At 37.8% G+C, this 27863-nt stretch overlaps 2 protein-coding genes and 2 pseudogenes across 2 annotated transcripts; 3 read left to right on the forward strand and 1 right to left on the reverse strand.

The window, feature by feature from the left end:
* Nucleotides 1-187: 187 nt before the first annotated feature.
* LOC110047525 (uncharacterized) lies at nucleotides 188-27858 on the reverse strand. The gene is made up of 5 exons (XM_089277155.1): nucleotides 27558-27858; nucleotides 27293-27387; nucleotides 25919-26006; nucleotides 1429-4507; nucleotides 188-989 (listed from the first exon to the last, which is right to left on the reverse strand). The coding sequence occupies exon 4, from the start codon at nucleotides 4421-4423 to the stop codon at nucleotides 3626-3628; it is 798 nt and encodes a 265-aa protein (XP_089133281.1). The 5' UTR covers nucleotides 4424-4507; nucleotides 25919-26006; nucleotides 27293-27387; nucleotides 27558-27858; the 3' UTR covers nucleotides 188-989; nucleotides 1429-3625.
* Nucleotides 9680-11216, forward strand: LOC149098609 (uncharacterized; annotated as a pseudogene).
* On the forward strand, nucleotides 12684-14044 carry LOC149098610 (uncharacterized; annotated as a pseudogene).
* Nucleotides 20990-21482, forward strand: LOC149098611 (uncharacterized). Its single transcript, XM_089277157.1, has one exon. The coding sequence runs from the start codon at nucleotides 21040-21042 to the stop codon at nucleotides 21463-21465; it is 426 nt and encodes a 141-aa protein (XP_089133283.1). The 5' UTR covers nucleotides 20990-21039; the 3' UTR covers nucleotides 21466-21482.
* Nucleotides 27859-27863: the final 5 nt, after the last annotated feature.

Genomic DNA, 27863 nt, shown 5'->3' on the forward strand with positions numbered 1-27863 from the left:
TGATGCAAGCTGATTGGGTCATCAGCTCATGAATAATTAATGAGTTTGAGAACCTTAAATCAAACACCCAGAGTTTAACTGATAGAAAAATGGATGCTCTTAGATTTGATAAATAGATTAAGCAAAAAATTCCTGTCAGCATAAATGAATATATATTATTTACAATTTCAATAAAACCAAAAGTATATATATGCATGTATATATTTAATATAATTGTAGATTCACACACATACCCATCACAGCCCACTGTTGAACAATTTTTGACTTGATCCTTTTTGACTTTAGGAAAAAGAGGAAGACATCTCTCTCAGATGTCATAAATGAAAAGCTCAGTTTCCACACACCTGCTGTACATTTGTAAAACTGTATTGTGACATTCTCTGGACAAATTACCGGTAGTTTCATTAAAACAACGATATCTTTAGCAGCCTCTCATTGTCATACAATGTCTTGAAATTAAGGCCAGAATAGCCGTACAGGCATATTCTTTGGCAGAAAATGTTTTTTTCTTGAGAACCATTAGTTTCACTTTCATCAGGGGAGTCAAGTGAATGGCCGTCAGTGTCAGAGTTCTCAAATTCTTCATAGGAGTCAGAACTAGAAACTTCAACATCATTATCTGAATCACTGTCTGTGGACAAATCTGAGTTGTTGTGTATTACATCAATTGGTATTTCTGTAGTCTTTTCAGGTATAGGCAACTCCATTTCATCAAATGCTTCTGTGAAGCTTCAATTCTTGCATAAAGGTTGACTCCACAACATTTTTGCCAACAGCCATCTCACTCAGGTGAGCCGAAGACTCTGAGGTGTTCTGTTCATGGTGCTGGAAATGATCTCCAGCAAAAAGTGATGCAAGAGAGGGAGATGACATCAACAGGCCTGTGAAGACTGCTTTTAAGCGATTTATGTGGTCGAATCTTGTAGATTTTGGTATGGGTATAGTGGGATCATCAATATGTTTCTTGTATTTCCTTGTCCTTGCGGTCACTTTAATTCATAACACAACAAAATCAAACGAATCAAAAAGATTGAGTCAGTGGGAAACAAATAACTGACACAAATAAATGACAATGCAAATAAAAAAAACCTACACCTTGACGTATTGAAAAGACTAGATCTCGTATCATGTTAATCCTTATAAATAATTCAAAGGAAAAAATGACAAGCATTGCAAATTTATACTTGCTGCATTGTGCTGACTGGGTGTTGAAACATGTGGGCTCTCAAAATAGATTTGGTGGACTGATACAACAAGCTTAAGCTTATTTCGCAGAATTTATCTCGTTTCCTCAAGTCGATTTGAAACCTTTCAGGTGAATTTAGGCTTTTGGGGTTTTTAAAGAGCACACAATGCATCGCTTAGTTTGATTTATTTACAATTATAGCTTATCATAACAGAAAATCCCTATAAAATTGGATTCCTTACCTTTGCAGTGAACTTCATTTAAGTGCCTCACGATCCTTTGTTATCTTGACAACCATCGGGAACAGATTAACCAGTTAAAGTACGTTCCATTTTCCTCCTTGATTTCTTCGTAAAAAGTTTGTGTAGTTTTTTCCTTTTGAAGCAAGACCCATCTTTCAAAAGACCACCAAAATAGTGTGGAAAGGGCTTAAGGGAAACAGACTTGCCATCAAAAGCAACTGGTCCGGCAGCCTCATTGCCAGTCTCTCTCCTTCTCCAGTTCCATTCTCTCCTCAACTGATCAACGGAACCAATCACAGCACGCCAATTTTCACCTGACTATCCTCGTGACTGAACGTGACAAAGATCGCGTTATTCATTCTCTTTTGGCGCCCATCTTTGAATTCAGCGTTAACGGTTGATCACTCATGCGTTTTAGTAGATTTCACTTCCAAAATTATATCAAAATGGTTTTTGCTGCGGTCCTCTGACCAGAAGAAAACAGGGTGAGTGTCATTAACGAGAAACAAGTTATTCTTGGTGAAGATTTGGAGCTAAAAGAAAGTCTTACTGTGGATGTTTCAACGGGGAAAAATTCAAAGGGCAGATTAGCCGTATACAAAATTATTTGGTGAGTAATCGAATTCAAGTAACCTTATATTATACAAAGTAAATTCTTGTATTTAGACAGAAGCTTTTCAATGAACTTTATCATCACGCATCATACATGAGTGGGTCACTCAGTCATGGTATGAAATTAATTCTGGCTAAAGCAAAGTTGAAACAATTTAGGTTGCCCAGTCAGTGCGTGCCTAAACAATTTGATTTGCGAATAACAAGTAGTTTCTCTCGCCACACTTGTTCAAACGAAACAAATATAGCAGTTCTCTCTGATCCCAGTCAAAGTTCTTCACAAAAACTCCGACGAGGCAGCCACAGTCTGCATGAGTTTGATACGTGTCTCCTGTGTGTTTCAGCCTGACTGTATGGCAATCCGTGTTGATCTTCAATTTTTGTCCTTCCGTATATTCTTTTGTGTTTACTCTACTATTTAAATGTTCCTTTAATGTTTTAAGTGTCTTTTTTAACATTTCTAATGTCTAAATTTGGCTAAAAACCAGGATATATATCCTCCAATTCGAGAGTTGTTGATACACTGACAGAAGAAGGAAAACCTTGATTTAATCAACTGTAAGCTCAAGATTTATGTAACATATTTATCAATAGTATACAAGCACCTTCACAATTATCAAGTCTTCTCTTTTAACATTTCAACCAGCTTACAGTTACGTCTTAATTAGCTGCATGTATTAAACTGTGAGCACATAAATATTTGGATCTCAGTCTTACAGTACCTCATATATATCGCAATGTAATGTATTTTTTTAAATTTGTTTTACGTGTCATACAACAAAGATAACGATTAAGAGGCTAGCTATTGACACCCTAATTAGAGGGCAACAAAAGAAGCTGCAGAATCAACAGAAATAACTGAACAACAGCTAAGTTTGCCCAAACTCAGCCTTTTTTAATTTTAAGGAGTGTTTCAGTTTTGTTCTTACCATCGATTCCTTACAATCATGAAAATCCAGATTTGTTCCACATAATAAATATAATTTAAGCTACAATCTTGTAAATGGAAAATTGTTGGATTTCTAAACCAAAAAAGTAAGTAAATTATCTAAAAGAGTTCTCTTTTTATCAAACATGTAAAAGTTTGACCATCATATCTGTTTTAAGTTTTCCTTTTGATTCTTGATGTAATGAAAAAGAAACAGGATAGTTCATCTTATGTATAAATTCATGAAAGCAAATGTAATAAACCATTGATTTAAAACCTGTTTGATGTGATATCCGTGACTTTATTTGTTATTTTAATGCCGGCCATTAATCATCAAAATTTTGTCTGAGCTACAAATGATACAAAATTCCCAGTTTTTCTCAGATTTTCCAAAAAATTCCAACCTATTCTCAAAAACTCCTTCAAATTCCAAGTTATTCTCAGAAATTCCTAGGAATTTTTGGGAATTTTAAGGAATTTTCGAGATGACTATATTTCAGTTGGAATTCCTAGGAATTCCGAGTCCGAATTACCGTGAAAATTCACACCTTAGATTCCTAGGAATTCCTAGGAATTCTTAAAATCTCACAAGGGTTCCTCAAGCTTTCCTTTGTGGAACTGAATCATGGTCAATTTATACTGTGACACAGAGGTAATTTACTTGTCTTTTATTGCTTTTAGGTCGTTGAAAATCTTTTGCAATTCAGTTTCTTCAAGGCAGTCATCTGGCAATTGCGGTAACTTGACAGCAGGTCCAGTGACTCTTTCTATCCAACCTCTGTATTCAGTCAGATGGTGTCGTAAATAATAGCTGTAGACATCTAATCCAGGATGAATTATCTTTTTTTCGTCAACATCATTCATCACATGATCACAAGACAGTGCGTACAAGGTGCCATTGCTTACATCCTCCACAATAGCACCCAAGGTACCAGATGACTGTCTTTCATTAACCCTGATGCTTGCTCCCAAACGTAGAAACTCCTTCTGCTCATGCGCCTCTGTGGGAACGTACGGATCCTTTGTTCTAACACAAAAGCCGTTGATGACGTCCACTGGGTAAGAGCCAATAGTACATGGAGTTTCAGATTCGCCCAATGGGATCTGACCTTTTCCAAGAACGTAAACCGCAATACATGCCTCTTGCGTCTGTACTGAATTTGTGACTTTGAAAGAAGGCTGCACGGCAGTCACGTTTCGATGTTTGGAGAAGACGTGAAGATGTTTGTTGATAATCTCATCGAGTTCATCAACCTGAGATTGTTCTAATCTTTTTGGTTCTCCGGACAAATACTCGATGGCAGTAACTTTCAATAAATTAAATGCATCGTTGAACAGATCTGCCCATATCAATTTCCAGCCCCTCTGTCCAAAAAGCGCTTGTGCAGCATTTTTAAGTTCTGTTGGTATCCCAGACCTGTTGTTGTAAACGTAGATGTATCTCAACTTCACCATTTTGTGCGTACGGCAACGCCCGGACACATTCCTTATACTCAGATTCAAATGTCATTGCTGCATTCCAGATGACGCACTCATCAACTACAGTGGAAAATGAGGGAAAGAAAAATACCATTAATTACCACTTCGCCCTAAGTATTTTGGCAAAAATAACACTGTCGTAAATTCTTGAGTTGTGCGTAAAGAAAACGTTTGATTTGGTAAGACCCCAATTGAGCTCTGTTCAGTCGACGACCGCAAAACGGAGATCTGGGTTGTTACATAGTTTTACCTTTTATAGCTCTGATTAGTCACCTGTATTATGTTTTTAATATCAATTACTTGTCTTATACCATGTTAAATCTACTGAAATAATAATTTTAAGCAGCTTACTAGCTTCTCCGTGTTACATGGTTGAATAAATGATATTTAAAGACTTGAACAAACTGATTCGAATGCTTCCTAGATATTTAGCATTTCCTGTTTACACTTGAGTTGAAACTACATGCGAAACTTAGAAAAGTTCTTAGATTGCGTCTCTTTCAATGCATTTGCTCCATTAAACGCGAGGTTTCGAATAAACGAAGAAAATAGTGATTATCGATCCTAGTGAAAAATGTCGGTACAGTTACCAAATTTTCATTTCTCCTTCGTCTCAATATTGAGCTCTCAAACATCTTGCACAAGTAACCATTACAACATTGCTGTGGCCTTTCTGGCAAGGAAAACTTTCGTCGATAGTGACGATTATGAAATCGTCGAAGAAGGTTACAAGACGGGTCATGGCCACTATTACATGTACATCTTCAAAATGAAGAAAGTCATCGGAGTCTGTCTGTGGGGTTATCCCAGGGACGAGATTTGCGTTTATTTCTCATGGAAGGAATCGTACGGCGACAAATTCCGTGTCATTACGACGTATCCGTTCTCCCGAGCTTATCACGTCTTCTTGAAGCAGAGAAAGCAAGGTATGGCGACCTTTTAAAATCCTACAGACTTTATGTAGGTAAGAACCAAACGGCTCTTTGAGGAGCCACCACATTAATAAAAGTCAATGGTCCAACGTGCTTTCCCCAGTTCTTTTAATTTTGTGCTCGAGCACGTGGAGACGTGCACTTATTATTCACAAAATCGATTATCGATTATCAAAACTGCAGCGTCATAAAATTCCATTTGACAGCGTCCTCAAAACCAGTAATGAATTTGATTCATGAACCACTCTTGGCGGCTGTCCGTTCTATTGAGAACGCGGAACAAGACAACGATTCTCAAGAGGTAATAAATATAACTTTAACTTACACGATTTAATCAGACCTGAAATTTGAAGACAGCTAAGGGCTTTGAAAAGAAATTATTTTGATTTTGAATTAGGTCACTGAAATTGAATGGAAAAGATAAGCCTTTGTGCTTTTCAATACCACTACATGATTTAATCACAACCTGGAATTTCAAGGAGGGTATGAGCATTCAATAGAAATTCTTTTGATTTTGAATAGGTCACTGATAATGAATGGAAACGATAATGAACCTTTGTTTTTTTTTATATCAATAGGTGATTCAATCAGACCTGGAGGTTGTAGGCGGTTACGGTTTTTGAAAAGAAGTTTTTTTGATTTTGAATAGCTCGCTGTAATCCTTTATATCAGGTCTGGAATTTGAAGGCGGTTACAGTTTTTGAAAAGAAGTTCTTTTGATTTTGAATAGCTCGCTGTAATCCTTTATATCAGGTCTGGAATTTGAAGGCAGTTACGGTTTTTGAAAAGAAGTTCTTTTGATTTTGAATGGCTCGCTGACGGACTTGGAAACGTTCTACCAGTATAACACAAGTAACACTGGACGGATTTAGGATAAGCAAAGCTATAGCGTTCGCTCGATTGTATTTTATAAACCTTAAAGGTACAATGGAACCGTTACTCCTAAATTTAAGTTTTGCACGCGATGCAAATAATTTGTCCCATTGGCCACGAGGATAACGAAATTTGCATACGAGTTGAAAACTTAACGCAAGAATGTGACAATGGACTATTATCTTAAGCGTTGAATGATTAGACTCTGTTAGCTTAACTGAATAGGCTATTATCTTTTAAGGCGAATTGAACGGACGCTAAAAGACTAATGAAGGCATTTGTTTTCATGCGAGTTGTGTAATTGTTATTCATTTACAGGAAAATTAAATTAACAAACTAAGCAAACTTTTCGGGTGGTCTGCGTGTGTGAATGTAATTATGATAGATCAATAACGTCATATGTTACTTGATTGGTGGTTGAAAATATGACATCATTTTTGTGCAATATGATTGGATGTTGGAAATGTGCTGCCATTTCCTGTAATATGATTAGTTAACGACACCAATAAAGTTGGGACTCGCTAGATAGAAATCATTTGCAGATGGTGGACTGTTGACTAAACTTTTGTTTCTCTCAAACATCTTGCACAAGTAACCATTACCACATTGCTGCGGCCTTTCTGGCAAGGAAAACTTTCGTCAATAGTGACGATTATGAAATCGTCGAAGAAGGTTACAACACGGGTCATGGCCACTATTACATGTACGTCTTCAAAATGAAGAAAGTCATCGGAGTCTGTCCGTGGGGTTATCCCAGGGACGAGATTTGCGTTTATTTCTCATGGAAGGAATCGTACGGCGACAAATTCCGCGTCATTACGACTTATCCGTTCTCCCAAGCTTATCACGTCTTCTTGAAGCAGAGAAAGCAAGGTATGGCGACCTTTTAAAATCCTACAGACTTTATGTAGGTAAGAACCAAACGGCCCTTTGAGGAGCCACCACATTAATAAAAGTCAATGGTCCAACGTGCTTTCCCCAGTTCTTTTAAGTTTGTGCTCGAGCACGTGGAGACGTGCACTTATTATTCACAAAATCGATTATCGCTTATCAAAACTGCAGCGTCATAAAATTCCGTTTGACAGCGTCCTCAAAACCAGTAATGAATTTGATTCATGAACCACTCTTGGCGGCTGTCCGTTCTATTGAGAACGCGGAACAAGACAACGATTCTCAAGAGGTAATAAATATAACTTTAACTTACATGATTTAATCAGACCTGAAATTTGAAGACAGCTAAGGGCTTTGAAAAGAAATTATTTTGATTTTGACTTAGGTCACTGAAATTGAATGGAAAAGATAAGCCTTTGTGCTTTTCAATACCACTACATGATTTAATCACAACCTGGAATTTCAAGGAGGGTACGAGCATTCAATAGAAATTCTTTTGATTTTGAATAGGTCACTGATAATGAATGGAAACGATAATGAACCTTTTTTTTATATATCAATAGGTGATTCAATCAGACCTGGAGGTTGTAGGCGGTTACGGTTTTTGAAAAGAAGTTTTTTTGATTTTGAATAGCTCGCTGTAATCCTTTATATCAGGTCTGGAATTTGAAGGCGGTTACGGTTTTTTAAAAGAAGTTCTTTTGATTTTGAATAGCTCGCTGTAATCCTTTATATCAGGTCTGGAATTTGAAGGCAGTTACGGTTTTTGAAAAGAAGTTCTTTTGATTTTGAATGGCTCGCTGACGGACTTGGAAACGTTCTACCAGTATAACACAAGTAACACTGGACGGATTTAGGATAAGCAAAGCTATAGCGTTCGCTCGATTGTATTTTATAAACCTTAAAGGTACAATGGAACCGTTACTCCTAAATTTAAGTTTTGCATGCGATGCAAATAATTTGTCCCATTGGCCACGAGGATAACGAAATTTGCATACGAGTTGAAAACGTAACGCAAGAATGTGACAATGGACTATTATCTTAAACATTGAATGATTAGACTCTGTTAGCTTAACTGAATAGGCTATTATCTTTTGTGGCAAATTGAACGGACGCTAAAAGACTAATGAAGGCATTTGTTTTCATGCAAGTTGTGTAATTGTTATTCATTTACAGGAAAATTAAATTAACAAACGAAGCAAACTTTTTGGGTGGTCTGCGTGTGTGAATGTAATTATGATAGATCAATAACGTCATATGTTACTTGATTGGTGGTTGAAAATATGATGTCATTTTTGTGCAATATGATTCTGAAAGCACACATTTTTACCGCCATTTTATTACTAAATATGTCACAGTTTTTATAATAATCGCTCAAAAAGATAAAGTAGAGGAAATAGGAAAAGGAAAGGTAAGGTTTGTTTGTTGTTCGTATTGTATTTTTGGCTACGATAGTTTTTTAAATATTTCTACTTATCCGAGAAATTTTGCTACAAAGAGAGACTTCAAAGACTTGACAAAAATTCTATGATTTTTGTTTTCCTACCTTTGCATTCTTTTCTTAGTTTTTTATGAGTTAATTTCTAGGATGCCGCACAAAAAGAACACGCACTTTAACTTGGCTCAATTTATGAAAGACTGGAAGGTTGCAAGAGAGAAAACTGTTAGTGAAAATTGCAACCTATTGGCAGAGTACAAAAAAGTCCAACGAGCCCAGGAAAAGGCAAGATGATATATTTAATTTGTCCTTTTTAAGTTATTTAGTATTAGTGCCTTGTGAAAGTTTTATGTTTCGAATATTAGAGAATTATTTTGTAAGAAAGCATTGTAGGTTATTGTGGAAGTGCATGTTCAGGGAGGCTTGTATTTCAATTTTGACAGGGTAGGAAATTCAAAGTAATAATAATACTAATAAGCAGGGTAATGGTTTGTGCATCCCTGCTGTACCTCCCTACACAAACCTTTGTTAATATCCCCCCAGCTTTTTGTGTCAGAACTCTAAATGACAGTGACAATTAACCAATCGCCTGTTGTTTAATTAATGCTTTCAGTTGGCCACAGTCAGGGAACGGTACAAGGAGAAAACCCATGAATTAGAAGATATTCCTGTGAGTATACTCTTATTTCTTTATTGTTGTTGCTTTTTATCCAGTACGTGCGCAGCAAAAAAACTGCTGGGCACAATTTCTGACTGAGTTAATAAGTGTTTGGATGATATTAAATTTTACACCAATATTTGATAACAAATTATATAATTAACAGAAACATTCATTCTCTTAAAAAAGAAAAGATATTTTTGCAAGTTTAATTTCAGTTTAATTTCGGTCTAAAAAAAGAAGAAATATTTTTAAAATTTTAATTTTGGTGGACTGGCCACTTAATACAGAGCCAGTGCCAGAATGACAGCCAGAAGTCAGGCTTGTATCCCAGTACCTGGGCAAGAAACCTGAGTGTGGACCTGTGTTCATTTGGTCAGTAAAGACTGTCATAAATGACAGTGTCTCTAAAATATAAACATCAAAATATCAAATGTAAGATGTGGCTAAATACTATAATTGTTGGGTACAGTTCTATTTTGTTTACAAATTTGCTATCATCCAACCATATTTAATTTTAATGAATGTGTTAAGTACCCAGGGTCGCAGCCTCTAGCTTTAGTGTATATAGTGTAGCTATTGTAGCCAGATTAGATATGAAGATTAGTGAAATCTTTAGTCACAGGGACAAGTTGTCAGGCACGAACAAGAAGACCTACTGCACTTGTTGATGGAGAATCAACACTGGGACCAAGAACTGCAAGGAAAAGAAGACATGAGACCATTGAAGCTGCTGCCAAAATTCATGGAACCACAAATGTACATTCTTCAGCCTATTACAAGGGATTGTTTGACACTTTGCAAAACAGATGCAAATTAGATACTTTAACAACATATGTGACAGGGAACAAGCAGTTGACTAATAGGGTAGTTTCTGAAGAGTATAAGAAGAGTCTATTAGAATTTCAAAAGTCAGATGACAACAATAAACGAAGTATTGCAACATTTTATGCAAGTGGTGTGATGGGCAAACGGAAGTACAAAAGTGTTAGACTGGCACTTTCAATGAAATCAAATGAAAGTAAACCAGGAAAAACAACAAGCATTTCAATTTGTACAGGCTGTAAGGTTCCAAAGCTTCTTACTTATAGTAACCTTGTAGAAGAGTTGGGACTGTTTATGATATTGACCCAGACTGTCTAGAGGGCTTAGAAACTAAAAACCTTGTGAATGGTGCATATAGAGACTTGAGACAATACCTCCCAATGCTTGCCAAATTTTTTATTTTATCTTGTTGCTACATAATTAACACTGACAATAGTGGTGAGCCAGGAAATCATTGGATAGCCATCTTCAAAAAGAGTTATACCAATCTCGGTCAAAATATATTTTTTGACAGCTACAGAAGCGTGCCTTCCCAGCTGAACCCACTCTGGAAAAATTTCCATTCCTATAAATGCAGTAACAATGACTATCAACAAAAACATTCTACAGTTTGCAGAGATTACTGCCTTTACGTTCTCAAGTTGCTCAACACGGGAAAAACTTTGGAAAATGTTCTAATTCGTTTTGACCCTCACGATAAAGAGTGCAACGATGCAAAAGTTTCCGAACGCGTTCATGCTGAGTATCCTAGAATATTAAATATGTCGACACACCCACATATTAATTGCCAAATTTGTAAAAGCAGGGAAGTATACAATAAAAAAGCATGTTACTATTAAAACTGTCTCATTCTTTGTTAACACGGCCATGAATCCACATCCCCAATTCTATCATTCTGCATACGTTTGCATCTCTTGAAAAGAGATGTCACGAAGCGACCCAAACGCTGACTGACAAAATATCACCACCAGTTACTGGGATTGGCTCCCTCCGCAGATTACGGAATACATCCTTTCATACGCAAACAGCCAACGGGCCATTGATGAGCGAAATAAAGCAACGACAAAAAGCTTACAGGCCGAACTAGCACATTACCACAAAGTAGAGACAGCCTAGGGGCTAGGTCGCCTGCATTTAAAAAAAAGTGAAAAACCACCTACACATCGGCAGGTATTACCTGGACGACAAACATCGCCGGCTCTACGTTTTCCCAGGCTCGGATAAGCTTGAAAATGCCAGCAGGCATATCAACCACGTCAAATCTTTTCCATCGCCACTAGTTACTGGGATTGGCTCCCTCTGGAGATTACAGAATACATCCATTCGTACACAAACAGCCAACAGGCCATCGATGAGCGAAATGAAGCAACGACAAAAAGCTTACAGGCCCAACTAGCACATTACCACAAAGTAGAGGCAGCCTGGGGGCTAGGTCGCCTGCGTTTAAAAAAAGTGAAAAACCGCCTAAACATTAGCGGGTATTACCTGGACGACCAACATCACCGGTGCTACGTTTTCCCAGGCTGGGATAAACTTCAAAATGCCAGCAGGCATATCAACCACGTCAAATCTTTTCTGTAAGCAGCGCCCAGCAGTGACTGGCTCCACACTAAGTGTGTGTTGACGGTTGTCAGTCGATGATGTTGAATAATTTCCCTTCGCCAAAAAATGGCATTTCCAACCAAAGAACAAGTATGTCAGAAAATAGGTACGTTGCACGCTGCTTAAATCGAGCCAGAGAAAACTTCGTGGAGATCGAAGAAGTTATTTGCGTTTGTACCAGGAGTAGGAACATATCGACAAGTAGTGCTGTCACGTCTTCCGTTCATAAGATTTTAATGTCAAATAACTTAGAAACCTGGTTCTTAGAGCAATTGGAAAGGCCCCCTCCGGAAGAAACAAGAAATCAATTGGAAGATAAATTCGAAGACCACCTTATGAGAATTTTGAGACGAATTTCAAATTATAATATTTTCATTAATATTCTTGGTGATATAAAACAGGAGATAAATGTAGGAAAATAAATAAATAAGTACTGAATTGGTCACTCCTCCTCGGGGATTTACAGAGCCAATGTAAAATAAGCAATGATAAATAAACACCAATATATGGATGACTGCTTTAAAAAAAAAATACAGTTGCATCTCCGGACAAACTTACAGCGGGAAAACGTATTTTTTACTTCAGCTTTTGAGTAATGTAAGCTCATACTTGATATTTCAGTTTAATTTCAGTCTAAAAAAAAGAAATATTTTTGCAATTTTAATTTTGGTGGACTGGCCACTTAACACAGAGCCAGTGCCAAAATGACAGCCAGAAGTCAGGCTTGTATGCCAGTACCTGGGCAAGAAACCCGAGTGTGTGCCTGTGTTCATTTGGTCAGTAAAGACTGTCATAAATGACAGTGTCTCTAAAATATAAACATCAAAATATCAAATGTAAGATGTGGCTAAATACTATAGTTGTTGTGTCCAGTTCTATTTTGTTTACAAATTTGCTATCATCCAACCATATTTAATTTTAATGAATGTGTTAAGTACCCAGGGTCGCAGCCTCTAGCTTTAGTGTATATAGTGTAGCTATTGTAGCCAGATTAGATATGAAGATTAGTGAAATCTTTAGTCACAGGGACAAGTTGTCAGGCACGAACAAGAAGACCTACTGCACTTGTTGATGGAGAATCAACACTGGGACCAAGAACTGCAAGGAAAAGAAGACATGAGACCATTGAAGCTGCTGCCAAAATTCATGGAACCACAAATGTACATTCTTCAGCCTATTACAAGGGATTGTTTGACACTTTGCAAAACAGATGCAAATTAGATACTTTAACAACATATGTGACAGGGAACAAGCAGTTGACTAATAGGGTAGTTTCTGAAGAGTATAAGAAGAGTCTATTAGAATTTCAAAAGTCAGATGACAACAATAAACGAAGTATTGCAACATTTTATGCAAGTGGTGTGATGGGCAAACGGAAGTACAAAAGTGTTAGACTGGCACTTTCAATGAAATCAAATGAAAGTAAACCAGGAAAAACAACAAGCATTTCAATTTGTACAGGCTGTAAGGTTCCAAAGCTTCTTACTTATAGTAACCTTGTAGAAGAGTTGGGACTGTTTATGATATTGACCCAGACTGTCTAGAGGGCTTAGAAACTAAAAACCTTGTGAATGGTGCATATAGAGACTTGAGACAATACCTCCCAATGCTTGCCAAATTTTTTATTTTATCTTGTTGCTACATAATTAACACTGACAATAGTGGTGAGCCAGGAAATCATTGGATAGCCATCTTCAAAAAGAGTTATACCAATCTCGGTCAAAATATATTTTTTGACAGCTACAGAAGCGTGCCTTCCCAGCTGAACCCACTCTGGAAAAATTTCCATTCCTATAAATGCAGTAACAATGACTATCAACAAAAACATTCTACAGTTTGCAGAGATTACTGCCTTTACGTTCTCAAGTTGCTCAACACGGGAAAAACTTTGGAAAATGTTCTAATTCGTTTTGACCCTCACGATAAAGAGTGCAACGATGCAAAAGTTTCCGAACGCGTTCATGCTGAGTATCCTAGAATATTAAATATGTCGACACACCCACATATTAATTGCCAAATTTGTAAAAGCAGGGAAGTATACAATAAAAAAGCATGTTACTATTAAAACTGTCTCATTCTTTGTTAACACGGCCATGAATCCACATCCCCAATTCTATCATTCTGCATACGTTTGCATCTCTTGAAAAGAGATGTCACGAAGCGACCCAAACGCTGACTGACAAAATATCACCACCAGTTACTGGGATTGGCTCCCTCCGCAGATTACGGAATACATCCTTTCATACGCAAACAGCCAACGGGCCATTGATGAGCGAAATAAAGCAACGACAAAAAGCTTACAGGCCGAACTAGCACATTACCACAAAGTAGAGACAGCCTAGGGGCTAGGTCGCCTGCATTTAAAAAAAAGTGAAAAACCACCTACACATCGGCAGGTATTACCTGGACGACAAACATCGCCGGCTCTACGTTTTCCCAGGCTCGGATAAGCTTGAAAATGCCAGCAGGCATATCAACCACGTCAAATCTTTTCCATCGCCACTAGTTACTGGGATTGGCTCCCTCTGGAGATTACAGAATACATCCATTCGTACACAAACAGCCAACGGGCCATCGATGAGCGAAATGAAGCAACGACAAAAAGCTTACAGGCCCAACTAGCACATTACCACAAAGTAGAGGCAGCCTGGGGGCTAGGTCGCCTGCGTTTAAAAAAAGTGAAAAACCGCCTAAACATTAGCGGGTATTACCTGGACGACCAACATCACCGGTGCTACGTTTTCCCAGGCTGGGATAAACTTCAAAATGCCAGCAGGCATATCAACCACGTCAAATCTTTTCTGTAAGCAGCGCCCAGCAGTGACTGGCTCCACACTAAGTGTGTGTTGACGGTTGTCAGTCGATGATGTTGAATAATTTCCCTTCGCCAAAAAATGGCATTTCCAACCAAAGAACAAGTATGTCAGAAAATAGGTACGTTGCACGCTGCTTAAATCGAGCCAGAGAAAACTTCGTGGAGATCGAAGAAGTTATTTGCGTTTGTACCAGGAGTAGGAACATATCGACAAGTAGTGCTGTCACGTCTTCCGTTCATAAGATTTTAATGTCAAATAACTTAGAAACCTGGTTCTTAGAGCAATTGGAAAGGCCCCCTCCGGAAGAAACAAGAAATCAATTGGAAGATAAATTCGAAGACCACCTTATGAGAATTTTGAGACGAATTTCAAATTATAATATTTTCATTAATATTCTTGGTGATATAAAACAGGAGATAAATGTAGGAAAATAAATAAATAAGTACTGAATTGGTCACTCCTCCTCGGGGATTTACAGAGCCAATGTAAAATAAGCAATGATAAATAAACACCAATATATGGATGACTGCTTTAAAAAAAAAATACAGTTGCATCTCCGGACAAACTTACAGCGGGAAAATGTATTTTTTACTTCAGCTTTTGAGTAATGTAAGCTCATACTTGATATTTCAGTTTAATTTCAGTCTAAAAAAAAGAAATATTTTTGCAATTTTAATTTTGGTGGACTGGCCACTTAACACAGAGCCAGTGCCAAAATGACAGCCAGAAGTCAGGCTTGTATGCCAGTACCTGGGCAAGAAACCCGAGTGTGTGCCTGTGTTCATTTGGTCAGTAAAGACTGTCATAAATGACAGTGTCTCTAAAATATAAACATCAAAATATCAAATGTAAGATGTGGCTAAATACTATAGTTGTTGTGTCCAGTTCTATTTTGTTTACAAATTTGCTATCATCCAACCATATTTAATTTTAATGAATGTGTTAAGTACCCAGGGTCGCAGCCTCTAGCTTTAGTGTATATAGTGTAGCTATTGTAGCCAGATTAGATATGAAGATTAGTGAAATCTTTAGTCACAGGGACAAGTTGTCAGGCACGAACAAGAAGACCTACTGCACTTGTTGATGGAGAATCAACACTGGGACCAAGAACTGCAAGGAAAAGAAGACATGAGACCATTGAAGCTGCTGCCAAAATTCATGGAACCACAAATGTACATTCTTCAGCCTATTACAAGGGATTGTTTGACACTTTGCAAAACAGATGCAAATTAGATACTTTAACAACATATGTGACAGGGAACAAGCAGTTGACTAATAGGGTAGTTTCTGAAGAGTATAAGAAGAGTCTATTAGAATTTCAAAAGTCAGATGACAACAATAAACGAAGTATTGCAACATTTTATGCAAGTGGTGTGATGGGCAAACGGAAGTACAAAAGTGTTAGACTGGCACTTTCAATGAAATCAAATGAAAGTAAACCAGGTCTTGAGACAGCATAACGTAATCGTTTTCAAAGTTGACAGCCATTTTTCCTCGAGTGAGAATGAGAATATTTTTTCTCTACTTTGCCTGATCTTCTATGAGCAAACCCATGTTGAGTGACATGTACCATCTACATTTAGCGAGTCAATCAGAATAGTGCAACACTTTGCCGAACCAATCAGATAAGTGTATTATGGTGGCATGAACCGTGTGGTAGTCTTTGAAATACCGTGCCTTTGAAAAACCCGTCCTTTTGAAAAAAACTCCATCACTTTGAAATAAGCCTCGCGCTAGCTAATATTACTTCACACAAGTCGGGTGAAATCGAGTCCAGAGTATTTTCAGTTTTCATTGCAAAAACATGGCACAACGTCAATGCCGAAGGCTACATGGTTTGGATGCAGAAATAGTGCCGGAAACTGCCCGCGACAAACACTGTGTATTCTGTTTGACCGATGAGAACCAGGGATTCAATATTATCGGAGGAAACTTCATGCGCTTCCCATGCTGTAAGAAATTTGCCCACCACAGCTGTCAAAGGGAATGGGGAAGAAACTTGCCTCTATATCCCCACTGTCAAAGAAAACTAGATGACAAACTCCCACCTCTTCAAGGGGCGATACAAGATAGGGAAGGACTTGAACAACGAATTAATGCGGTACGTTTGACTTTTTCATATATACATGTCAGTTTCAAGGTTGACTTGACTACCACCTGCGTCCAGTGAGTGAGTGATAAACCGACGCTAGTTTTGTGCGCATGGCACAAAGTCAAAGGGATTCCACATACACATTGTTGCTACGTGCTTACGAATGCCAAACAATCGTACGATTTTTTTCTCTTCAGTTCGAATTTGGCTACCCGCTTCCTGTAGAACATGTTCGATTTCTGATGGAGAGAATCTTATATGGTCTGATAAATTCACCATTCGCTCAAATTAATGTCATGATAACATTAGCAATTTGTGACGCTGATACAGAACTTAATCGGGTCTATTTTCGCATATTCCTGTGCTGTTTTACCCGAGGAAATTCAAAATTATTGCAGTATTTTTATGGTGTATCACCAGCACGACATTTACGATTATAGGTTAGAAAGCATAATATTAATGTAGCTTTTTCTTGCTTTGTTTCAGTTTTATTTTCCCCACCACATCAGTGCAGATAACATCGTAACGGTTTTTAATGTTTTAGAAAGTGTCATCCGAAACATTGATAGGAATGTTTATCATGTAATTTTTTATGTTGCGACTTGCCATGTAAATAACCTTTGGGATAACATTTGTTTTCGAGAGTTTGTTTACTATGTATTTCCATGGGAAGTGAATCAAATCATAGAATTGTATTGTTTCAACTGACATGCATTTAAATAACGAGTATGTAATTCATTCAGTGGATGTTTCTTAAGTTGGGTGCATTGATTCTAACATAATTCAGGCACGTTGCTACTAGAGCTCACGCATTGTAATTAGGATTTTGATAATAAACCTTGCTTTAAAATGAACACCAGTCTGATATTTACTTTGTCAACTTTTATTGAATAATAATAACATGAGCATCCTGTGAGCGATGTTTATGAAAAGGTATTGTTATGGGAAAGAGTTCTAATGTTTTCTTGAGTTTGACGTATCCATGGTAACAGAAGCCCCGTTCCCTTTGATGGGTGAGGAACAACATCATTAATCTCATTTCCATGTTGGCCGAGTAAAAAAGCCTGGTGTAATGACGTCATTAATCTCGTTTCCGTGTTGACTGAGTTAAAAAGCCTGGTGTAATGACGTCATTAATCATGTTTCTGTATTGGCCGAATAGAAAAAAGCCTGGTGTCCAACAAAGACAAAGAAATCACACAATTTTAACCCTTTGAATGCCAATGACGTATATATACGTCCTAAACTACGAGCCTCAGATACCAAGGACATATATACGTCCTCTACAAAGCTTTGTTTTCTTCTACCCAGTCGTTTGCGGGTTTTTACCGTGGGCGTTTAGAAGGACCTGGGAGTCATTAAATAATCTGCTGACCAAGAAAATTTTGCATTGATGGCACAATATATACCCAGGAGGCTTTGTGTATGTTCATGGTAAATCCAAGATGGCAGCAAGCTGACATGGCTCATGTCGGATGACAGTCGAGGAAGCTTTAGACGAAATTTTCACAGATAGAGACTCTGAATTTAGTGACGAGGAAAGTGAAGATGGTTCAGATTTTAATGGCGATAGCTCTAGCTTGGAAGAAAATGATGAAAGCGGCGAAGAAGTCGAAAGTTTCGAGGAACATGAGAGTCCGAGTACTACGAGTGCTGGTGAAGACAGTGAAAGTGAAGAGGAAGATGCGGCACCTAACAGAGGCCAAGGAAGAGGAAGAGGCGGTCGTCGTAGAGGAAGAGGTGATCGTGGTGGAGGATGAGGTGGTCATAATGCATCAAGAGGTGGTCGTGGTAGAGTAAGAGGTGCTCATGGTGCTTGACAACCACATGGTCAACAAGTTGTTCAACAAGCGGCTCTTGAAGCACAGTGGATTTCAGTGGACAGAGAGCCAAATATTCCTCCTTTTACTGGTACTCCTGGGATAAAGGTGCCACTTCCAAATAATCCTTCAACAGGTAACTTTTTGAATTTATTTCTTACTGATGAATTTTTTCCTTGTTCAGCAAACAAATTTGTATGCAACTCAATACAAAAGGAACAATCCCAATTTACCACCACATAGCCACGCCAATGAGTGGTTTGACACAACCAGAACTGAAATGAAGCAATTTGTTGCCCTTTCACTGTTGATGGGAATTATAAGAAAACCAGAGATTGCACATTACTGGAGTACAAATCCCCTCCCTCAAAGGATCTATCTTCAATAGTGTCATGCCCCGCAACAGATTCCAGAGCATTCTTCAGTTCCTGCACTTTGCTGACAACAGGCAGTTTGATCCCAATGATCCTGATCGTGATCGGCTTTACAAAGTCAGGCCAGTTGTTGAGTACCTGGTAAACAAATTTAGAACTGTGTATGTTCCTGAGGATCATATTTCCCTTGACGAGGAACTTCTTTTATGGAAAGAAAATCTGGCATTCAAGCAGTACATTGCCATGAAACGGGTACGATTTGGAATAAAGGTGTTCAGCTTATGTGAAACCTCAGGATATTTATGGAACTCTTTTGTTTACCTGGGTAAAGAACCCAACAGAAATGGTGATGACCCAGATTTAGTTCGAAGGCTGGGCAAAAGTGGAGCTGTCATTCCGAGGCAGATGGGAACACTCCTGAATAAAGGGTACAGGCTGTATGTGAACAGCTGGTACACCAGCCAGGTATTATTCAACTACCTGCATGAAAACAATACAGCTGCATGTGGAACTGCCCGGAAGAATCGCATCAAACTCCTGAGAGAGTTCACAGATGCCCCGCTTGCAAAAGGAGAGCACAGTTTTTGGAGAAATGGTGAACTATTGGCTGTGCGTTTGCATGACAAGAAAGAAATATACTTTTTGTCAACCATTCACTGAGCAAATGTGGTCAACACTGGCAGGCGTGATCGGGAAGGCAACCAAGTCAGGAAGCTTCAAGTTGTACATCATTACAACCGCTACATGGGAGGTGTTGACCGAAATGATGAGATGATTGCCAATTACATCTCTGTTCGAAAGAGCATGAAGTGGACAAAGAAAGTTGCTTTCCACTCCATTGAAGAAGCTGTCCTAAATGCTTATCTTTTGAACAAGAAATCTGACAACAGGAAGCGCCACCTAAAGTTCAAGTTAGATACAATCTCAGCACTTCTTTCTGCAGGTGGTACAGAAATTGCTGCTCCTACTGCAGATGATCGCTTGTCAGGGCGCCATTTCCCAGAAGTGATACCTCCCACCCCTATGAAACAGAATCCCCAGAAGAGGCGTGTGGTTTGTACTTGCAACAAAAGGAAAAAGGAGTCCAGATATCAATGTAAGGACTGTCCTGAAAGACCAGGACTTTGTGTTGCGCCATGCTTTCAAATATTCCACACACAAGCTAACTATTGAAGCCAGTGAACTTCATTTCTTTTTGTCAAGCCTAATACATGAGACATTTCTGTTTATGATAACCTTTTAGTACATTTCATCTAATTATAAATTCAAGATGGCCACCAGTCATGACTAACTGAAAATAGATGAGCCATAACATAGAGAATGTTTTATTTATTCACTTCTCTGGTATAGGTATAATGTAACTAGTTACAAATACATATATGTTGTATAAAGTCTCAAAGACATTTTGTTATCACAAAGCAGTGTTTTGTTATGAATTAAAACAGGCTGCCATACCATTGATGGCTGCCTTGCCATATTGTTTGCATACTTACTGTATAGACTTTTCTCGTGTAAGAATGGCAACTACAATGAGTCCTGAAGAGCTAAAAGTCCTTAAATTTTGAAAAAAACATTGACCAATCATAGGATTTTGTGACCAAATAAGGAAAAGTATGACTTAATGTATGTATGAACATGTGATACATCAGTCGCGAACCAGATGACATCACATCCATATCGTATAAAAGTCAAATCAGAAGTCATTATTTTGAACCGCTCCACGTTCAATATATTCCGTTGCGCAAGATCTGTTGGACATTATTGAGACGCAGGTGTTGGAGACCACGGGTGAATTGACCGAATTTGGTGAAGGAAACATGATTCGCACCCTTCACTTCAAACGAGCATGAAAGGTGGGAGTTTAACACAATTCAAACCTCACCCACAAGGAGGAGGTGGCTTTGTTCATGAACTGCTCAAAGTGAGTGTTAGGGGAGGTCTGAAAGGGTTAAAAAGCAGTCGCGGCATTCAAGATCGCATTCAAAAGAGAGTGCAAAATGGAGTGTTAAACAAGCAGTGAAACATAAAGCTTACAAAGTCCTAGACAGAAACATCAAGCGAAAATTCAACGACATCTTCAGCGAATAATGAATCCCATCTACTCCAGAGGCTAGAGACTGATCAAATCTAGAAAAGGGTTGTTAATGTCATGTTGTGAAGGGTTCCCAAAAACCTCGAAACGTGATGAAAGGCACAAAAAGGCAGATGGATTGGTCCTGGGGTCAGTAAACCTGTTGGCTATGACTGGGATCACATCTTAGCGAGAAGACAATGGAGAAGAGGAAAAATATGACTGATACCTTGATGGACGGTGGCTTGTTACATTTGGGTTCCAAATCAGTCCTGAATCCTCAACTGAGCCTGTTCACCATTCCACCCACTGATCTCAGCATGTCCAGTTATCGCATTGTACCCATTCAGACCTACACAACAGGCATCAACCCCATGGAATTCCAAGTGGATTCTCAAGAAGATTATGTGGATCTCAGTCAAAGTTTCTTTGAGATTGAGTTTGCACTCAAACTGGCGAATGGTGATAACATAGTCCAAGCCACAAGACTCTGGCCCACAAACAATTTAGCCCACACTGTTCAAACAGATCAATGTGAGACTCAATGGTACCTTGATCAGTCTTCGGACCGATACTTATCACTACAAAGCATACCTGGAAACATTGCTCAACTACAACAAAGATGATGGAGAAACCATGCTAAAACCTCAAGGTTGTTACAATGCCCTGGACTTTCCAGCGCAATTGACTGTGAACAACACAAACACTGAAGGAGATAGGCATGAGGCTTTCCAAGCATTGCCCTTCAACCAACAAAAAACAACTAGGCAAGGCACCCAATGCACCCATTTCAACACCACAACAGTTTTGCGACGGAAATTGCCTGATAACAAAAAAAGCGCAAAACTCAGTTCAGCTGGATTTGTGGGACTTTTTGAACTCGTTTTGAACTCGGCCAACCATTAGATTTTGTCCCCAAATCTGAAGATTCTGATCAGGAGTCTATTATCTTTGATCTTTTTGAACAAACTCTACAACTTTCAAAACCACAAAATTCCAAAATGGACGTAGAGGCGCTGAAAATGTTACTGTCGCACCAACAATAACGAACAAGCTGCACTATGGAAACAACAAATAACAGCCCTTGCAGAAAATCTACACTTTTCCCTTACATTCCCTCACATTCCTTTCATTTATTTTTTATTTTTATTTATTTTTTTAATCTCTATTTATTTATCTATTCATTTATCTATTTTTTCCCATTGCTACTAAAAGGGAAAATGAACTTTTAGGAAATTGAACTTTAAATTGAAATGGGAAACAACATTTCATTTGAGACGTTGTGACAACACAGTTGGAATTTGGTCTTTGTATCGCTGCAACAGAAATTGTAAAAAATTCAACCCTCTCTATTGTAATTACAGATCTTGCATAGAGAAGAAAAAGAATGGATGCAGCAAGCTATTTTGAAAGAATTAGAGTACAAAATCATCAGAGTGTAGCTATATATATGACTACTGTTTATTTTTTTAATTCAGTACTCAAGTTAAAATAATTGAATACTTAATTATTAACTTTTCTAAACGAGTGTATTGTCGACCTCTACCTTTTGGTGAAGAAGAGAAAGCTACAAAACAAAAAAGAGTATGTATTACTTGAAGGTTTAGAGAAAATATCAGACATGCATGAAGTTGTGAGAAGAGTTAAGCAAAATCTTAGCATTTTGTATGATATGCTCCAAATAACACCAATAGACAACTTTAGCGAGCAATGTTGCGTCAGCAGAAATCTTTATGCAAACACCCATGATTGGAAGAATGCCTTAATGGAAGAGATGTGGGATGCAAACCACTAAACTGGAAGATGTTAATACTTTAATGTTAAACATGAATGCAATTGTCAGAGAGAAACTCTTCAGGATGTCCTCACTGCAGTAGCAAGTTACTGGACGAAAGAGATGTGGAACCTTTTCCTGTTGAACCTTTAAATGCTGAACCTCATAACAGCCAACTTTCACCGCAACAGCTGGCAGTTAATGCGCTTCATGCAGCACTACAAGATAGGGAAGAACTTCAACAACGAATTGATACAGTAAGTTTGACTTTTTTCTACATTTTGTCACCTTCAATCAACTCTGATTTTTGTGTTTCCTGCTTCTTTTTATATATGTATGACTACTTGCTTCATTGCTGAGGAAGACACTTTCAATCTTTCAGTCTTCCAATTTTGCAATCTCTTGTTGCCACTTCCAAATGAACAACTACCAGGAAGATGTAAGACAATCCAGAGGAACATACTGAGCACATCAACAAATGCCACAAGCTGATTCACAAGAGATCATTTACATTCACATTTCACTTGTGGAAAAACACTGAAGATAACAGCAAACTACATGGAACAAGGACTGCAGGAATTCCAGACAAAACACCAGCTCTAAGTAGAAGCAGGGGAGGAAAAATACTTTGTGCATCAAAGAAAGAAGCCTAGATCTGTTCATGTGAGTGAGTAGTAAAGTATAGACCAACCGAGCGAAAATGTACAGACAAGGGATCACTCACGACCTATTCACATCACTCAGGACCTTTTTTAGAGATCTTCAACAACACAGTAATCATCATTACACTCTTTTTTAATCTGATAGCCAAAATGACAACCAAACACAGAAATCATTTCCCATGTTATTAAATTTTCTTACATTTTTACTGTTGCACTTGCAATGTATTTTGTATCATAAATTTGTTCATTGTTTAATTTCCTATTTAAACTTGCAAAGAACATGCCAAGCACATCAACAAACAACATGAGTTTATTCCTAACAAATCAGAGATACAAGCAGTACACAAAAAATTTTCACTTTTCACTCCTGGAAAAATAGAATGGCCCTCACTTTTGAGAGCGATTATGCCATTCTGACCAAAGAACTCGCCCAAGACATTTTCCATGTCCAAGTTAATACATTTTTTTAATATGATGCACAACAAACTGGACTTATAGGAAACTGTCCTCACACACTAGCATTGCATTGCACATTTTGCTGGTCACCAGCATCTAATGATGCTACCTTCCAACTTAATTACTGCTCTTTCCATTTTCAAACACACAGGTCATGGTGGTCACGAACTGTATATAACAATACATTAATCCCTGGTACATGTACCTCTCAACCTTGTTGTTCATGTTCATACATGTATTTTAGTACACCATCGATATTACACGCACCTAATAACAACAAATCTGCACAGGGAATCATGTGGAAATCTATCATCAACAAGCATCTCAAGTGAATTTCCCTGACCAAATGAATATAAAATGTCAGATATAGTAACAGCCTAACAGCCTTTCCTTACAGCCATCCTTTCCGCCGATGCATTTACGACTGATACATTGGCAACAAATTTACCCTCTTCATTAAAGTGAAACTTTTGCGGAGAGTGAACTGACAGTCACCTGAAGTGTTTCTTTCAGCCATCAGTGGCATTAAATCAGCATATGGATGATAATGTCTGACTGCTAAGTCCGCTAAAAGGTCTTCTAGCCAATGAAGCCACTGAGAGGCAGCCATAAGTTCACTCGTGCACAAGATCATACTGTCTAGCCACTTTTGGAATCACAAACAGCACCCAAAAGCTCCCTAAATTGAAATTATGTTTGTCATGTGCATTTGGTCTGCACAAATTAACTGAACAATGCAACCCCAAAAATGAATTACAATGCAGCCCATCAAAAGTGAGCTATGAAACCTTCCAGCCTTTCAACCTGACACCAGTTAACACAAACGTTAAGAAAAAGTACAAACAAAGAAGATAATAATTGAACCAAAATCAATAAAGTGAAAATTTATAGACCAGGTGTCACTTCTGAAGGACATTTTTAGAAATTTTCAACCACACATTAAACACCATTAAATACTGTTTTTGAATCTGATCTTGCCACGATGACAACTCAAAACAGAAATCATTTCCCATTAAATACCTCTTACTTTTTTACTGTTGTATTCGAAATGCATATCTGTATAAGTTTGTTCAATGTTTAACTTCCTTTTTAAACATACAAAGCTCATATTAATATATCGAGATTTAAGGGTGTAACACCACAGATTACAGGCAGAGTTTCCTGGCATACTGGTTTCCCGGAAACTGAACATTCAAGTGATACATCTAAGCAAACCTTTCACAATCTGTGGTTTGCTGATGTAAATTAACAAAATTTTAATATTGTTAGTAACTAAAAGGACTGGTTTACAAACTTATTTTTACTAGTAAATCTTGCATGTACTTAACATACATGTATATGTGATTTTGCTTTTTATCGTGCTTCTTAAGCTTTTGTAGTTTCCATTCACACAATTTTACAAGCACAAATTCATTTTAGTTAACTCCAAATTTCCCTGACGTTTTGGTCAAACCAAAACCTACACCACAGAATAACTGTAACTTTAAAAGGCAAAGGGTACTCGAGAAACAAGTGCTACAAAGCACATGCCATGCAGTGCTTCCTCAAAGAAAAAAAGTTTGAAAGGGAAAAAAGAATTAACTCAGATCAGAAAGATATGGATGTTTTGCTTTTAAAAGTAAAATATAATCATTATAGTACATATTTTTTATGCTAAGTGAGGGCCACTTATTTGAGAGTTATACCTATAAAAATCCAATGATCATCCTCACCAGTAATGTCCATTACAAAAAGACGTTTGCTCTAGAGCATTGTTTTTCTAAATTTAATCAATCCAATAGTAAATTTAATTCATTTGGTAGTGAAGTATCTTTGACAAGTTCTTTCTTGAAAAAAAATTGTAAGTGTGTGTATAAGAGCATAAATTTTATACAGAGATAAATATTTCAAATAATAATAACTATCTTTTTTGAGAAAAAATTGCTAGAGCTTTTAGTAAAATAATTACTGAACTGGCAAAGCCAGAGGTCACCTCACCATACATTGAAATATTTATAAATAATTACTGCATTACGTAAAAGGGCAAATAAACAGAATAAATGAATGTGATGTTTACCTTTTGAAATTTTATCACCATGACATCTTGAAAATGTCAAAACATTTTTTTTCACGCTTACTTTCTTATTGAAAGTAACTCTGAAATTTTATTATATCAAATTAATTTTGACAGCAATTGTTACAGGATACCTTATTTTCCTCTCATGATGAGCTGTTAAGTTGGATTGAAGACTTGCCTAAGTCCCACAGACATCTGGATGTAAGAGCCAACACATTCCTTCAGGATTGAAAGTTCACACCATTAGAAAGTTATAACCATGTAATAATAAACAAAATAAAAAATTGAGAAGCGTACATCAAATGTGCGCTGAAGCCTTGTGACTGCCCCATCAAGCAGGCGCTTACAATAATTCTTTTACATGTAGCATAAAGATGATGAAAAGATTGCAGTAAGGTTTGTGGCAGCTTGAATTGGCTGGATATGCATTACAGTCAAGCGTTTTTATTTTTGTACTGGCCTGAAAAGTTCACAAAAATGAAGTACTTTCACTTATTCACTGGGAAAATAATGTTTGGCAATCAAATGCAATCCAACATTGTTTGTGACCAAACATTTTACTGTTTGGACACCTTAGTTTGATACGCCTGGCACTCAGGACAACGTCAACATGTTTGGTCACCAAACAGTGTTTGACTATGTTTGGTCGCCAAACATTTCCCATTTGGACAGGACTTTAGGAGGACATCTTCCAACAGAGGAAAAAGTAAATTGGCTATTTGAGCATGAAATAGCTCTTTTATGACACAGAATTGGTTGGTACATTCTGCAAAGATACACTGTCACTGTGATCAAACTAATCCCAGGTTTTGTTTCATGATCAAATGGCAGACTTTGGTAAAAATGGTCTGAACACAATCAAACATAAAATATTATCAAACTGACTGTGATGAGACTGGAGAGTTTAATTCAATTAATTTGAGCCACAAGTGCTGGATTTCTTAAAACACAATTTTTTCTGGTCAGGAACCTTAGTATTGCTCTCAATATTTGAGAGCAATTAGGTCCCGAGTTTCCAGTAAAAAAGCTGAAAACACAAAGGAACAAAGGGAAGATCACTTGTATCCCTGTGTAAGTCTTAATCCAGTCGCCAACTAGTCTGATAGGAAATGAAAACTAGAGAAGCTTTCAGGCAAATGAATAGCTCCCGGGTCGGGGACTGCCATACAAAAGGGACGGGGTTGCTCGTCATAACTTTTAGGTGTTAAAAAAGTAGTTTTGATACTTTTTAGGGTGTTCAGCCTCAAAAGGTACACAGCAAGAGCTTTTTTTGATACCTTTTAGAGTATTGAGCCGAGAAAATATCACAAGAGATTTAATTGTTGTTTAAGAATTGGTACTTCTAAAGGGTGAAAAAAATTTCAAGCCACACCCACAAACTAGGATCTCGGTACCTCTTAGGAGTTCTTTTCAAAATTTCCGACGAGGACCCCCGTCCTTTCTATATTTCCCCGCCAGGAAATAACTGTCGGTAAGAATTAAGTTTATGCTTCCATCAAACTCACCATGATCCCAAGTTTCATCTCGTCCGTTGAATGTTGCAGCCAAACTTGTAAATTGTGATAATTCAGCTCCAGCAAAGGAACGAATAAATTGTATGCTGTAACAACGAAAAACAAACAAAATGAAGACGCTAAACTTTTACTCAAGAAAAGTGAAGCACTGAACACGACATAACATTAAATAAACCCAATTAGGTTGTGGCTCGTACACCAAGAACAGAACAAGCGACTTATTTACAGCTTTTATCAAAAAGAAATCAAAACTCACCATTTCAAAACCAAGCTGTTTATCCGACTAACCGCCAGTAATTCGCGCGCGAAGCCAAATTATTTTCAAAACTCTTCAAAACACATGAACCACCGTAGTTACCCTGAAATTTTCACGTTTTACGGCAAGCGAGGGGCGAACAAACGGTATATCCCAGCAGTTAAAACCATCACGGCAAAGAAGAGATTCGTTTCCGAGAAGGAACTGCACCAAGCTACGCTCCGCACCTTGCCAACGGAAGGCAGGAATGAACAGTGCCTGCGACGCACAGGGTGCTTTGTGTAACACAACACAAAGGAAGCCGCA

The sequence above is a fragment of the Orbicella faveolata genome, unplaced genomic scaffold, assembly GCF_042242905.1.
Source record: "Orbicella faveolata isolate gen_17 unplaced genomic scaffold, um_ofav_v1 contig_46, whole genome shotgun sequence".
NCBI classification, from domain to species: domain Eukaryota; kingdom Metazoa; phylum Cnidaria; class Anthozoa; order Scleractinia; family Merulinidae; genus Orbicella; species Orbicella faveolata.